Source organism: Pelophylax lessonae (genome assembly GCF_965119305.1).
Source record: "Pelophylax lessonae genome assembly, chromosome: 7".
NCBI lineage: Eukaryota > Metazoa > Chordata > Amphibia > Anura > Ranidae > Pelophylax > Pelophylax lessonae.
Window position 1 is genome coordinate 15868132 of NC_138774.1, and position 17089 is coordinate 15885220.

Genomic DNA, 17089 nt, shown 5'->3' on the forward strand with positions numbered 1-17089 from the left:
CTCAGTTCTCACACCCAGGGCCGCAGCTCACATGGGCTGGAGAGGTAACCGGTAACAATGGCAGACCCACATCAGGCCCAATGCCTGGAAAACCTGCTATATATATATATATATATATATATGTATATAAAAACCACAAGGTGCACCTGTAATAATAACTGGAAGATGCACTAGCAGCGCTTGTATAGAGAATCCATCCCTAAACATGAAACAGAGTCTCTTTAAAAAATGTGCAAACAAATGTGATGTCCATCAATATGATGTGAAAATGAGAAGTCCAAAAGTCCACTTCCACCACTGTGCAGATACGACTAATACAGCCTTCACCACACCTCTGTGCAAGCCCTATGGTATTAAACTCACCAGAGCCCACTGCATACAGGCAGAATGGATATCTTTAACTCCAAGTTTCTGAACCCGACTTCAGGTGAAAAGTAGTGGACCCCTCTCAATTCTCATAGAGCCATGCCCATACTTAATACATGTAAAAGGATGGAATGACACCACATAGCGTGATACTGTATAACCACACGTTTATTCACACTTAGAACAATAAAACTCTGCAATGGTTGCACTCACAAATAAACCATAAGTGAAGGCATGTTAATAGGTAAACTTGCGTCCGGTCGACTCCCACTGATGTTCAGTTCGCCGCTCGGTACCAGAGCAGGCAAACCCTCCGGGTATGACTCGGAACGCTGGAACCAGGTGACCGCGTAACCACGCCCTGACCGGTTTCATCAACGAATGACTTCTTCTGAGGGCGTGGTCAAGCGGTCCGGTCACTAGTATATATGCATTGACGAATGGGCGGCCCTCTAATTGCGGGATGACGTGGGTAGGAAGACCCAAACGTCATCACGCCTCTCTCTATGGAAGAATGGGCTGCCCCCTCATTGCGAGATGACGTGGACTGTACGGCCGCAGCGTCAGCGCGCCCACCTCCATAGAAACCAATGTACTTCCGCCCTTACTATGCCACTACCTCCATCACGATACCAAAATATACCCCATAATGCCAGAAGACTCAGACTATATATATGTATATATTTATATATATAGTACTGTGTATATTTTTTATCAATTAGCCAAATGGAAAGTAAATGAACCGAAGAGAAATCCAAATCCAATCTATATTTGGTGTGACCACCCTTTGCCTTCTTCTAGGTAGACTTCAGCACAGTTTGTGAAGGAACTCGTCACGTAGGTTGTTCTATGTACATATTGGAGAACTAAGCACAAATCTTCTGTGGATGTCGACTGCCTCAAATCCTGATGTCTATTCATGTCATCCCAGACAGACTACATGATGATGAGACCAGAGCTCTGTGGGGGCCAAACCATCACTTCCAGGACTCCTTTTTCTTCTTTACATTAAAGATAGTTCTTAATGACATTGGCTTTATGTTTGGGGTGGTTGCCCTGCTGCAGAATAAAGTTGGGGCCAATCACACTCCTCCCTGATGGTATGGCATGATGGAGAAGTATCTGCCTGTATTTCTCATCTTTGAGGACACCATTGATTTTGACCAAATCTCCTACTCCATTTTCAGAAATGCAGCCCCAAATTTTCAAGGAACCCCCCACTATGAACCATGAAGACAACTTCTGGCCAGACTTCTCCGTACAGTAGATGGGGGTACCTGGGTCCCACTGGTTTCAACCAGTTCTGTGCTGATAGCACTGCTGGACATCTTTCGATGTGGAAGGGAAGTAAGAATGATGTGTCTTTCACCTGCTGCATTGTTTCCTTGGCAGACCACTGCATCTACGCTCCTCAACGTTACCCGGCCACTGCGTCTACGGTCCTCAACGTTACCCGACCACTGCATCTACACTCCTCAACGTTACCCGACCACTGCATCTACACTCCTCAACGTTACACGACCACTGCATCTACGCTCCTCAACGTTACCCGACCACTGCATCTACACTCCTCAACGTTACCCGACCACTGCATCTACGCTCCTCAACGTTACCCGGCCACTGCATCTACGCTCCTCAACGTTACCCGACCACTGCATCTACGCTCCTCAATGTTACCCAGCCACTGCATCTACTCTCCTCAACGGTACCCGACCACTGCATCTACGCTCCTCAACGTTACCCGGCCACTGCATCTACGCTCCTCAACTTTACCCGGCCACTACACTCCTCAACATTACCCGACCACTGCATCTACGCTCCTCAACGTTACCCGGCCACTGCATCTACACTCCTCAACGTTACCCGACCACTGCATCTACACTCCTCATTGTTACCCGGCCACTGCATCTACACTCCTCAACGTTACCCGGCCACTGCGTCTACGGTCCTCAACGTTACCCGACCACTGCATCTACACTCCTCAACGTTACCCGACCACTGCATCTACACTCCTCAACGTTACCCGACCACTGCATCTACACTCCTCAACGTTACCCGACCACTGCATCTACGCTCCTCAACATTATCCGACCACTGCATCTACGCTCAACGTTACCCGACCACTGCATCTACACTCCTCATTGTTACCCGGCCACTGCATCTACACTCCTCAACGTTACCCGACCACTGCATCTACAGTCCTCAACGTTACCCGACCACTGCATCTACGCTCCTCAACGTTACCCAGGCACTGCGTTTACGGTCCTCAATCCTCATCATTGCCGTTTCTTTGTGCTTCTTCAAAAGAGGTTGAACAGCACATATTGAAACCCCAGTTTTCTTTGAAATCTTTGACTGGGAGAGTCCTTGTTGACGTAGTATAACTACCTTACATAGTTACATAGTCAGGATGAAAAAAGAGCCCATCTGGCTCAACCAATAAAAAAACAAAAAAAAAAATACCAGTATTGAAAACCCAACCATACAATCCCATATACACATTTATATACCCGCAGTTGATCCAGGTATAGGATCCAGTTGTGTCTTGTTGCTGTGCTCACTCTTGCCATGGTGTATGACCTGACCAGGGAATATCTGATTGCCTCTTGGGGGATCAGGGAGGAATTTTTCCCCTGCTGCAGCAAATTGGATCATGCTTTGCTGGGGTTTCTCACCTTCCTCTGGATCAACTGTGGGTATAGGATTGTGTATATGGTATTGTAGGATTTATTTTTTTTTTTTTATTGATTGAACCAGATGGACTTGTGTCTTTTTTCAAATTAACTATGTAACTATGTTACCTGTGACATGAAACTGCCTTCCACAACCTTGTCTTAGTAGCAGAGTTTGGCTGTTCCTCACCCAGTTTTAAGCCTCTTACACAGCAGTTTCTGTTACAGTTAATGACTGTGTTTCAACCTACATAAAAAATTGATGATCATTAGCACCTGGTTGGAATATTTGGGTAATCATACACCTGATTCTAATCCTACAAAATCCCATAGGCGTGCGCACAGGGTGTGCCGGGTGTGCCTGGGCACACCCTAATCACCTAGGGCACATTAGCATTATCGCTCTGTTTGCCAGTGAGGAGATGGGAAAGATCTCCCTTGGACCTGCTCTGCCATAAGAGAAGTGCCACACACTTCTATTTCACTTTGCCAGCAGGGAGAGTAATGTATTGGGGCCATGTACATGTAGGCAAACACATGCATGTGTATTTAAACTTTGGGGTGCACACCCTAATGCAATAGGCTGCGCACACCTATGCAAAATCCCTAACATTGTGCAAGTGTACAAAGTGTGCAAGTGCAAGAATTGATGCTGGTTTGAAGTCAAAGGGTAGTCACACCAAATATTGATTTAATTCAGATTTAGTTCAGATTTTTCTTCAGTTCGCCCACTTTGCATTTTGTAAATTGATAAAAAAATAAACCATTAAAATATACATTTTTGAAAAAAATCTTACTTTATAGCATTTCTTTACACCTGCCTTTAAACTTTTGCACAGTACTATATCAGTGGCGGCCCGTCCATTGGGGGGCGCAGGGGAACCGCCCCCCCCCTATCCATGCGTCCGGCCCCCTAATGCTGGATGACAGACGCATGGATTCCAATAGGGTTTTTTTTTTTTTAAGCATGTGATTAGAGCCAGAGGCTCTAATAGGCTTAAAAAAAGGGTGGGCTTGGGGCGCAGAGCACTGCACCCTGAGCCCACCAAGTTGTGTGACAGTAGCAAATTAATATTCGCTATTGCCACACTGATTCTCCTCCTAGCCAATCAGGAAGCGGGTCCTGAGACCTGTTTCCCAATTGGCTGAATAGAGAAGTCATCCTATTGGCCAAGGAGGAGGAGGAGGAGGAGGGATGAGATGCAGGGGAAGCCCATTGAGGAGACTACTGCCTGCCCAAGGTGAGTGAGCCTTCGATCGGGGGGGTTAGGTGTGCGTGCTGGAGCTGGTGTGGTCTGGGGGGGGGGGGGTATGGTGTGGTCCGTCTGCCGCCCCCCTTGGCCCATAGCATTTAGTGACAGTGCTGTGACTTGTCATGGTATCAGAAGGGTTGGATGTTATACAGGGTTCTTGCTTATGCAGGTTGAAGGGCTCCAGGATGTCGGCTCTGAGAGGACAAAACTTGTTTTGCCATTTTCTCAAGGATTGGGTTCTGGAGTCCAGAGGCTTTGAAGAGTATCACTGGGTCCACATTTTACTGGAAACCAGCACCCTGATTGTGCAGGTGTGCTCAAGTCTTATAGTATAGGGCAGTGATGGGGAACCTTGGCACCCCAGATGTTTTGGAACTACATTTCCCATGATGCTCAGGCACTCTGCAGTGTAGTTGAGCATCATGGGAAATGTAGTTTCAAAACATCTGGGGTGCCAAGGTTCACCATCGCTGGTATAGAGGCTGTCTATGGTTCAGGGCTTTTTCTCTGGAGACAAGTTGCTGCACGAGTAACAGACACTGGGACAGTGTCTTCTGGCCTCAAGGAGAGCCAATCGGAGCAGGCCCTTACCAGAGACTGTGAGTAATTATCACGCAGGAGCCAGTTTTGTTTATCACACGCAGGGCTTTTTTTTTTCTCAGGAACCCCCCTTCTGAGTCATTCTTGTCTCCTCCCCCTACCCACCTCTGAGCACCATCCCTTGGTTTCACCCCCCACCCACCTCCCAGTACCGCCCCTTTTAAAGAATACAGAACCAAGTATCATTTTGAGGTGATAATTTGTATGAAATTTGTTAATAATAAGAAAAGAAGTAAAATAGATCCTCCTGCAGCCAAAAGCAGTAGACCCCCCATCAACAATAGATTCTCCCAGCAACAATAGACCCCAGTCAGGGCTGGGACAAGGGGTCGGCAGGAGGGGAAGCTACCCTGGTTGCGATGGGGATTTTGGTGGGTTGTGCTAGAATGGGTGATTGGGTGATTGGGGGGGGGATTTGTACTAGGAGAGTGGATTTATTTTAGGAAGGGGGGTTTATGGGGGGGGGGGGGGATTTGTGCTAGTAGAGACGATTGAAGGAACTTGTGCTAGAAGAGAAAATTGGGGGTGGGGGGGGGGGAGGATTAGTGCTAGGAGAGTGGATTTGGGAGAGATCTTGCTGGGTGAGGGGGATTTGGAGGGGCTGAGATTTATGCTCGTAGGGATGACTGGGGGGATTTGTGCTAGAAGGAGAAATTTGGGGGAGGGAGCATAAGTGCTAAGAGAAGTGATTTGCGGGGGGTTGGGGGGGGTGTTTGTATTGGAAGATTTTGGCTTGAAAAGGGAATTTATGCTTAGGAGGTAAGTGAGAAGACTAGTGCTCACATTTTGGGGAGAGGATTTTTGTTGACACATAATGGTTATAGATTTTTTTTTTTGGGGGGGGGCGCTGTTTGGCATTCTTACCCTGGGTGCTGGGGATGCACTTGAACCCAGCAGCAAAAACAAATTTCTCAGCATCATCCCAGCATTTATAGACTCTCCAAAGGACAGCAACAATAGACCACAATAGATCCTTCCCAGCAACAACTGACTCCCCCCCCCCAGCAACATAAACCCAACCAACAACAATAGTTCTCCCACCAGCAACAATAGACCTCCTCAGCAACAATAGACTGCCACGCAAAAATAGATGCCCTCTGGAAACAATAGATTCTCTAACAGCCAGCAACATTAGATCCCTCCCTCAACAGTAGATCCCTTCCAGCAACAACTTACCCCATCAGCAACATAAGCGCCCCCCAGCAACAAAAGATCCTCCACCAGCAACAATAATAGACCTTTGCCATGCAAAAACAGATCCCCTCCAGGAACAATAGATCCCCCATTATCAATAGACCTTCTAGTACACCCCAGCACCCCTTGCCATTACATACATTCAGTGCTGAAGTTCAGTGCGTTCCCAAAAAAGTCCTGGTCACAAGGCTGAGTGAGACAACATGGTGAGTGTGTGCAGGGACCGGCTCAGGGACTATACAGCCTGGATAGCCAGGAGGTTGGAGAACTGGACTTTTACAATTCATTATTACTTTCAATTATGTTTATCCAGAAACACAAAGACTTTGTAACTATAACCTCTTACTTCTGCTTTTGACTTTCCCCATGCTTTGATATTCGTCATCAGAGGCCCAAACCACTGTAAACATTGCTTGATTTACATTCAGACTGTCTGCCAGTGGCGGAACTACCAGGGTCGCAGTAGTCGCCATTGCAACTGGGGCCTGGAGTTCCGCCACTGTGGGGGGCCGTTTGTCCTGGCTGTGCTTCTGGTAGGGGGCCGCCCGCCTGTCTGTTCCGCCATACAGGGAGTTAGGCCGGCTGCTGAGGAGAGACTGAGCTGAGCACTGGAGTCTTCGGAGTCTGGAGCCCCCCTTATCCTCTCCAGAGAGAAAGAGAAGCCGCGTAGGGAGGCGGAGGAGGACACTGACAAAAAAAAAGGTCAGCTGACACCAATAGAGTTAAGGGGGAGGAACTCTCCCATCTGCAAGGAGACCCCATGACACAGAGGGATCCCTGGAGGCATGTGAATACTAAGGGGGAATCGACTGACTGAAAAATAAGTGACAAACTGCCATTGCAACTGATCCCAGCCTCCACCTCTTACTGATCCCCCCACCACAGATCTCATCCCTATTCCCCCCATCACCTCTACAACAGATAGGAATAGGAATGAGATCTGTGGTGGGGGGGGGGGGTAGTAAGAGGTGGTGGTGGGAGGATGACACAACTGCTGCCACTAATCCCCCCCCCCCCTCACCACCACCACTGCCACTGATCCCACTCCCCCTCACTACCACCGCTACCACTTCTCCCACCTCCCTCACCACCACCACTGCCACTTATCCCACATCCTCACCACTACCGCTGCCACTCTTGGGGGGGGGCATTAGTAAGAGGTGGTGGTGGGAGGATGACACCACCGCTGCCACTGATCCCACTCCCCCTCACCACTGCCACTGATCCCACTCCCCCTCACCACCACCACCACCACTGCCCCTGACCCCACCCCCCAATACCACCACAGCTGTCACTGATCCCACCCCCCTCACCACCACCACTGCCACTGATCCCACCCCCCCTCACCACCACCGCTGCCACTGATCCCACCCCCCTCATCACCACCGCTGCTACTGATCCCACACCCCTCACCACCTCCGCTGTCACTGATCCCACCCCCCTCACCACCACCGCTGCCACTGATCCCACCCCCCCTCATCACCACTGCTGCTACTGATCCCACCCCCCTCACCACCTCCACTGCCACTGATCCCACCCCCTCACCACCATCACCGCTGCCACTGGTCCCACCCCCCCTCACCACCACCACCGCTGTCACTGATCCCACCCCACATCACCATCACTGCTGCCACTGAACCCACCCCCCCTCACCACCACCACTGCCACTGATCTCACTCCCCCCCCCACCACCACCACTGATCCCACCCCCCCTCACCACCACCGCTGCTACTGATCCCAACCTCCTCACCACCGCCGCTGCCATTGATCCCACCTCCCTTCACCACCACCGCTGCCACTTATCCCACCCCCCTAACCACCACCGCTGCCACTGATCCCACCTCCCTTCACCACCACCGCTGCCACTTATCCCACCCCCCTCACCACCACCGCTGCCACTTATCCCACCCCCCTCACCACCACCGCTCCCACCCCCCCCCCCACCACCACCACTGCCACTGATCCCACACCCTCACCACCACCACCGCAGATTTACTCATTATATATGCAGGCTCCTCCCCCTGCTTAATAATGTTGCATAGTCATTGGGATACGGTTTTTCTTTATAAATCAAACATTTATTAGGTTCAGGTTGATTGACAACAGTCTTAGCATATTACTTATCCTCTTATCTCAACAGTTGTTATGTAAAGGTGGTGGCTACATTAGTACATACTGTACACCCACAATAAAGAGAGAATGTACTAAACTGTAAAAATACTACATGAAATATAATGTAGTAAACTGTATATCTAAAATATTATAATGAAACATCAAGCAAGTTAAAATATGAAAGTAGCATCAAATATTTTAAAAATAAACTGTGAAGTCTATTTATATATAAAAAAAATGGTAATGTTTATTTCCTATGAACATTAGCTCCATTAGCAGTATTGTCCTAAAAAATACCTCAATCAAAGAAACAAACACATTATGGCCACTAGATGGAGCTGATGATCATAGGAAATCAACTTTTTACATTTTTTGTATGTATTGACAGTGATCTCTGGGTATAGACAGTAATCTGTAAGGTACAAACAGTCTGTACCTACAGTAGGTACAGACAGTAATCGCTGGACTCATACTATTATTTAAAAGGAAGCTATAGCAGTGTATTTATAAAATAAAAAGGCCTTAAGCATTCACACAACTTTCACAAATAATCCACTTCATTTCCTATGATTTTCAGCTCCATCTAGTGGCCATAATGCAGCATTGTCCTGAAATTCCTCAATCAATGAAAAAGCACATTATGGCCAATAGATGGAGCTGACAATCATAGGAAATACACATTTGGCAAATTAACAGGATTATTCATGATAGCTGTGTGAATACTTGATGCAATTTGTTTTAATCAATCCACTGCTATAATTATAGAGTCCAGAGATATACCTATAATTCAGAAAGAATAGTAATACTTTATTTGTACAAGTTAGCATCAACATTGTGCACAGCACTCTACATCAGTACCTGTTCTAAAGGAGCATACAATCTAAGTTCCCTTTCTCACATGCATATACACACACATACTAGGCCCTGATTAGGCAGGAGCCAGCGCCTTTGGAGTGAGTGGGGGGGACACCCAGGGAGACCATGCAAACTCCATGCAGGTCCTTATTGGGATTTGAGCCCCAGCAGTGCAAGGCAAAAGTGCTAACCCCTAATCCATCGTGCTGCCTATAATAAGACTAAGACATACAATGAAATTTCAATTTGCTTTGCCTGAATGGTCCAAAAAAATAATTAACACAATTATACAATAATTAAATCTATATACAAAATATTAGTAATATAAACCTATATATACCTTAATAATAATATAAATCTATATACAAAATAATAGTGATATAAACCTATACACAAGATAATAGTAATACAAACCTATATATACCATATTAGTAATATAAACCTATATACAAAATAATAGTGGTAAAAACCTATTTATACCATAATAGTAATATAAACCTTTACACAAAATAGCAGTGATATATAAATCTATAAATACCATAATAGTAATATAAACCTATACACAAAATAATAGTTGTATACCATAATAGTAATGTAAACCTATACACAAAATAAGTTATATAAACCTATATATCCCATAATAGTAAAATAAATCTATATACAAAATAATAGTGATATAAACCTATATAGTAGTATTATAAATCTATATACAAAATAATAGTAATATAAACCTATACATAAAATAATAGTAATATAAACATATATATACCATAATAGTAGTATAAACCTATACACAAAATAATAGTGATATAAACCTATATAAATAATAATAGTAATATAGTAATATAGACCTATATGCACCATAATAGTAATATAAACCTATACACAAAATAAAAGTGATATAAACCTATATAAACAATAATAGTAATATAAACCTACATGCACCAAATTAATAATATAAACCCCTATACACAATAATAGCAAAAAAAAAAACTTCATAATAAAAGTCTTTATATTATTCAAATAAATAAGCCCAATCTTGATTATATAGTAATTGAAGAGTAATTTTATGGAACAACTGGTGAATAGGGATAAGCGAATTGGTTTGCAAATTAGATAAATGGGCAGATTGTTGATTCTATTGACTATCTTTAGGTTTGTCCAGTTTGTTGACTATCATACAATGTTTGCACTCTGATTGGCCAGATTCATGAATTGTTTGGTACTGCCAACCAGAGAGATCAACACGAACACATTCAGATCAAAATTTTTCAAATTTGCAATCAACGAGGTAACGTGCCTCACCTTCTTTTTCTGAGAGGGGTCTTTGTCCGAACAATTGGAGGGCTTCCGTCTCAACATCTCTCCACCTGCTTGGCCGGGCTCGGTGCCGAGAAGCGATGGATTGTCTGCCTGGTGTTACTATTGCTGCCTGGCTTGTTCAGGGTGCAGAAACTTCGACAGGAAGCAGAGTCACGTGACTTTCCAAAAAACACAGCTTTGTGCTCGGGTTGGTTGCAGATGACTGAGACGGAGGGGACCTGAGAATAAGGAAGGAAACCAAAGAATTAGCACACAAATGAAGAACATGGGTCTGCAAGAGACGGAGAAGTGAGACCCTCATTACTCTGGACAAGGCATATAGAATGACCACAACAGCCAAGGATGGCAGAGAACCCAACAGTTCATCTCCCAATTTTATTGGATTTGCCATCGAAATGACCTTTCAGGGGGCACCTCAAGGAGCATGCAACTTCACAAATAAAGTGTATCTAATGACAAAATCTTTTAGTTTCAGATGAAGTGGTGATGGGTGGCTCCTTTAGGGAGATTTATGACAATGGAATTAGCATGCAAATGAAGAACCTGGGCTTCAAAGAGATGCAGAAGCCGGACTCTTGATACTGCAGACAACACATATCAAATGGCCACTATGACCAAGGATCAGTGCTTTAAGTGGCCCAAAAGAGGTGCCGATACTCTATTATAGCCTATACATTTTTTCGCCCCACCCCACATCAGGGTCACCACAGAGCACCCCGCCCTGGCCTGGGCTGGGACTCCGAAGCAGGGGGACTCACTGGTGGTGACTGGTCTGGCTCTGGAGTGGAAAATATTCTTGGGGGGGGGGGCAATTGAGGGTGCAGATGTCCAAAATGAGCGTACTGGTACGCTAAGGTGCAAGGAGAGGTGGCGGTATGCTCAAGAGCCATATTTGAAAGTGGCGGTACTGAGTACCAGTGCATACCGGCCCACTTAAAGCACTGCCAAGGATGGCAGAGAACTCAATGGGTCATCTTCCAGTTTAGTTGAGTCTCCATCAAGTTGACCTGTCAGGGGGCACCTCGAGGAGCACACAACTTCACAATGAAATGTGTATCTAATACATTTTTTTAAGTTTTAGATGAAGTGGCGATGGGTGTCCCCTTTAGAGAGATTCGCAATCTCTAAGCCCGGTTGTACATTAAATTAACACGCAAATAAAGAACACAGGTCAGCAAGAGATGGAGAACTGAGGCCCTCAATACTTTGGACAAGGCATATAGAATGACCATTATGGCCAAGGATGGCAAAGAACCCAATAGGGCATCTTCAAATTTAATGGGATCTGCCATCAAAGTGACCTATCAGGGGGCACCTCAAAAGATGAATTGGTGATGGGCGCCCCCTTTAGGGAGATTTGTGTTCTCTAAGCCCTGTTGGTCATGATAACTGTGATTGAAAGTGATGGAAAAATCACTTAAAATTTTGATTTGTCCCCAGAACAGGAATAGAAAGGAAATCTGTTGTGTCTACAGTGTACATTTCCAAAAAGAAAAAACTGATATGGATTTTAACCAATCCCTTTGGTCGCTCAGAAACTTTAAAACTCTTTTCTTGGTCACTCTGAGGTTGACCAAACCCAAAAACATGATATCTACCAATCCTCCGGAACCTTCCATTTCTTCCTGATCTTTTCAGAGAAAATTTTTGTTTGGCCGGGACCCCCAGGAAACTATTACCCCTGCCCCTGGCCTACACCTAAAATGCCCGCTTTCTGGGTGGTCCTGCCCAGATCACGCCCACTTTTCAGGCCATTCTGCCCCTATTTATACAAGTACTGTACACACATGACCAAACCCAAACACTAAACTCTCTTTAATGTGTTTTAATTTGAAAAAGCATTTGCAACTTTACTTGATATGCATCTTTTATTAAAATAATCTCTGGTGATCCTAACATGGAGGTCCTTGTTCAGGCACTTATTATTATAGGGTGACAACACTCAGTCCCTGTCTCCCAGCATGGCTCAAACTGGGGGGTGCTGGGGTGGGCTATGCCTCCTAAGATTTCAGTTGCACCCACAAAAGCCCCCACCCTCCCCGCTGACCTCCCATCCTTTGCCCAGCTGACCCCTTGTATACTACCCTGCTTACACCCTGTACACTGCCCTGTTGACCCCATGTATACTGTCCTGCTGGCCCCAGTCCTCTGCCCTGCTGACCCCCTGAACTCTGCCCTGCGGCCCCTTGTCCTCTGCCCTGCTGACATCCTGTACACTGCCCTGTTGCCCCCTGTAGACTGCCCTGCTGTCCCCCTGTACACTGCCCTGCTGTCCCCCTGTACACTGCCCTGCTGTCCCCCTGTACACTGCCCTGCTGTCCCCCTGTACACTGCATTGTTGTCCCCTGTTCTCTGCCCTGCTGCCTCCTGCCTTGCTACCCCTGTCCTCTGCCCTGCTGACACCCTGTACACAACCCTGATGTCCCCTGTTTTCTGTACTGCTGACATCCTGAACATTGCCCTGATGATACCCTGTACATTGCCCTGCTGGCATCCTGTACACTGCCCTGCTGCCCCCTGTCCTCTGCTCTGTTGACACCCTGTACATGGCCCTGTTGCCCCCATCCTCTTCCCTGTTGATCCCCTGTTTACTGCCCTGCTGCCCCCTGTACACTGCCCTGCTGTCCCTTATTCTCTGCCCTGCTGTCCCCTGTCTTCTGCCCTGCTGACATCCTGTAGACTGCCTTGCTGACCCCCTTTATACGACCCTGATTCTCCCTATCCACTGCCCTGCTGACATCCTGTCCTCTGCCCTGCTGCTCCCTGTCCTCTGCCCTGCTGACATCCTGTAAACTACCCTGCTGCCCCCTGTACACTGTCCTGCTGCCCCCTGTCCTCTGCACTGCTTCCCCCTGTCCACTACCCTGCAGACCCCTGTGCCCAGTGCTTAAAAACAATAGCCTCTGTACACTGCCGTACAAACTGCTAACCTTATCCCCTGCCCTGTTGACCCCCCTGTACACTTCCCCACTGACCTCCCATCCTTTGCCCCCCCCTGAGATTTTCTACATGCACCCCCACATTAGACAGGCTAGATGTGGTGGTCACCCTGCCACATGGGCTTCTTTTGGTGACCACAAGCGGCCGTTTCAGTGCACATTACACAGATATGGTCCATCGTTGTCACCATCAGCAAACCTGCCCTGAGAAAGGCTAAGCCATCGCCGGAGTGCATGTAGACTGGGAGTGGCTGCAAAGAGGCTGCAGGCGGTCAGCAGCAACGAGATGCAACACTGGATGAGCAATGGTAAAAACTGGCATTTTCTTTCAAATAAAGGGCACATGGTTATGATGATACATAGTGCAAACTAAAGGTCATCCATTCAGGGTTCACATTTGCTTCATAACAAGAGCACTGCTGGTTGGTTGCAGAGACGTTCTGAGCCTTGCAGCGCTGCAAAGCTCTAATGATGAATTTTGGTGGTAAAAACCGCACTGGCAGCTGAAAACAGGAAGAAGGAGAGCAGCATAGACTGTAGAAGTTCACTCTCAGTAATCAGCGAGTTTAATGTATTGTATGGTGAGCCTCACTTCCTGTGGAGGGGACAGCGCGGTACGCGGCTTTCTATCCCAAGGATTTAACTTTTAGAGAACTTTGTCATCTCTTTTCTTCTATAAATGATTCAGAAACCCGCACACAGCTGAATTAGCTCATTAACACCGAGCTACAGGAAGAGATCATAAAACACCATTTATATCACACAATCTGACCCCCGGCCTCCTCTTAAGTCTTGCACAGTTGTACCGTCTCCTGTCCTGAACTGAAACAACTTCCCACAATGTGCATTAGAAGCTGCAGTAAGTCAGAGAGAGCTTGCCTCATTTTCCGGGTAGCAGATGTCCAGCATCATTTAGCACTTTTCTCCTCAGCCTTACTGTCTTTGTCTTGCCCCTTTCACTCATGGGGATGGGGCTCAGCGTCATATGTAGGCTTTTCCTAGAGTATTCTTCATGCAAAAGAAAAATAAAAGGGAAGAGCGCCCTGCTCCTACTTGTCTATGCAAATGAGAAATGCCTATTCCCTCTAGAGTGACCCCCCACACATCAGGGCATTTTTATATTTGCAAAAAACCTCTCCATAGGGAGCTAGGAGAACTAGGCATCTGCCTAGGGCTCACTGCTGCCTAGGTGGCGCAACCACAGCCCACTGACTTTCACGTTAGCCTGGTCAGGGAACATGAGGGGCCCTACACAAGGCTGGGGCGCTGACTAACTGCAGAGAAAGCAGCAGCCGTGGAGGACATCTGTCACAGCTGCTGCATAGGAGGTCAGCAGCAGCTCAGCCTGTGAGGAGGGCCCAGCGGAAGAGGCGGAGTAGGTGAGTACAGCTGGGGAGGTGGAGGATGTGGCCATGAGGTTGGCGGAGGAGGTGGAGTAGGCGGGCAAAGCTGGGGGGGGCGGGCACAGCTAGGGAGGCAAAGAAGGAGGGCATGAGGTCATAGGAGGAGGCAGAATAGGCGGGCACAGCTAGGGAGGTGGCATGCATGAGGTTAGGGAAGGAGGGGAAGTAGGCAGGCACAGCTGGGGAGGCAGAGGAGGTGGGCATGAGGTCAACGGAGGAGGCAGAGTAGGTGAGCACAGCTGGGAAGGCGGAGGAGGCAGGCACAGCTGGGGAGGCGGGCATGATGTCAGTTGAGGAGGCGGGCACAGCTGGGGAGGCAGAGGCGGGCATGAGGTCTGTGGAGGAGGCGGAGTAGGTGGGAACAGCTAGGGAGACGGGAATGAGGTCAACTGAGGAGGCAGAGTAGGTGGAGGAGGCAGGCATGAGGTCAGCAGAGGAGGCAGAGTAGGTGGGCACAGCTGGGGAGGTGGAGGATTCTGGCATGAGGTTAGCAGAGGAGGAAGAGTAGGTGGGAACAGCTGGGGAGGCGGGCATGAGGTCAGTGGAGAAGGTGGAATAGGCAGGCACAGCTGGGGGGGAGAAGGAGATGGGCAAGAGGCCAGAGGAGGAGGCACAGTAGGCAGGCACAGCCAGGGAGGTGGAGGAGGCGGGCATGAGGTCTGCGGAGGAGGCAGAGTAGGTGGGCACAGCTGGGGAGGCGGGGGAGGCGAAGTAGGCGGACACAGCTGGGGAGGTGGATGAGGTGTGCATGAGGTCAGTGGGGGAGGCGGATTAGGTGGGCACAGCTAGGGAGGCGGAGGAGGCGAGCATGAGGTCAATGGGGCTGTGGACGGTGTCAGTAGAGCAGTGGACGGTGTCAGTAGAGCAGAGAACGGTGTCAGTAGAGCAGAGAATGGTGTCAGTAGAGCAGTGGACGGTGTCAGTAGAGCAGTGGACGGTGTCAGTAGAGCAGAGAACGGTGTCAGTAGAGCAGAGAATGGTGTCAGTAGAGCAGTGGACGGTGTCAGTAGGGCAGTGGACGGTGTCAGTAAAGCAGTGGACGGTGTCAGTAGAGCAGAGAACGGTGTCAGTAGAGCAGTGGATGGTGTCAGTAGGGCAGTGGATGGTGTCAGTAGGGCAGTGGACGGTGTCAGTAAAGCAGTGGACGGTGTCAGTAGAGCAGAGAACGTTGTCAGTAGAGCAGTGGACGGTGTCAGTAAAGCAGTGGGCGGTGTCAGTAGAGCAGTGGACGGCATCAGCAGAGCAGTGGACAGCGTCAGTAGAGCAGTGGACGGTGTCAGTAATGCAGTGGACAGTGTCAGTAGAGCAGTGGACAGGATCAGCAGAGCAGAGGACGGTGACAGTAGAGCAGTGAACAGTGTCAGTAGAGCAGTGGGCGGTGTCAGTAGAGCAGTGGACGATGTCAGTAGAGCAGTGGGCGGTGTCAGTAGAACAGTGGACGGTGTCAGTAGAGCAGTGGGCGGCATCAGCAGAGCAGAGGACGGTGTCAGTAATGCACTGGACGGTGCAAGTAGGGCAGTCGGCAGTGTCCGTAGAGCAGTGGACGGTGTCAATAGAGTAGTGGACGGTGTCAGTAGAGCAGTGGACGGTGTCATTAGGGCAGTGGGCGGTGTCAGTAGGGCAGTGGACGGTGTCAGTAATGCAGTGGACGGTGTCAGTAAGACAGAGGGCGGTGTCAGTAGAGCAGTGGACGGTGTCAGTAGAGCAGTGGATGGTGTCAGTAGAGCAGTGGTCGGTGTCAGTAGAGCAGTGGACAGTGTCAGTAGAGCAGTAGATGGTGTCAGTAGGGCTCTGGATGGTGTCAGTAGGGCAATGACGGTGTCAGTAGAGCAGTGGACGGTGTCAGTAGAGCAGTCGGCGGTGTCAGTAGGGCAGTGGACAGTGTCAGTAGAGCAGTGGACAGTGTCAGTAGAGCAGTAGATGGTGTCAGTAGGGCTCTGGATGGTGTCAGTAGGGCAGTGGACGGTGTCAGTAGAGCAGTGGACCGTGTCAGTAGAGCAGTCGGCGGTGTCAGTAGGGCAGTGGACAGTGTCAGTAGAGCAGTGAATGGTGTCAGTAGGGCAGTGGACGGTGTCAGTAGGGCAGTGGACGGTGTCAATAGAGCAGTGGACAGTGTCAGTAGGGTAGAGGACGGTGTCAGTAGAGCTCTGGATGGTGTCAGTAGGGCAGTGGACGGTGTCAGTAAAGCAGTGGACGGTGTCAGTAGGGCAGTGGACGGTGTCAGTAGAGCAGTGGATGGTGTCAGTAGGGCAGTGGACGGTGTCAGCAGAGCAGTGAACGGTGTCAGTAGAGCAGTGGACGGTGTCAGTGGGGCAGTGGACGGTGTCAGTGGGGCAGTGGACGGTGTCAGCAGAGCAGTGGACGGTGTCAGT

The 17089-nt window shown here is 48.5% G+C and overlaps 1 protein-coding gene across 1 annotated transcript in view; it reads right to left on the reverse strand.

Moving 5' to 3' along the window:
• The window catches only part of SASH3 (SAM and SH3 domain containing 3), an 81556-nt gene extending 71008 nt beyond the window's left edge, over positions 1-10548 (reverse strand). Inside the window, exon 1 of the mRNA XM_082263614.1 lies at positions 10358-10548. Coding sequence (XP_082119740.1) covers positions 10358-10414 — 57 coding nt within the window. The 5' untranslated portion in view covers positions 10415-10548. The remainder of the gene's footprint in view (positions 1-10357) is intronic.
• Between the last annotated feature and the right edge of the window lie 6541 nt (positions 10549-17089).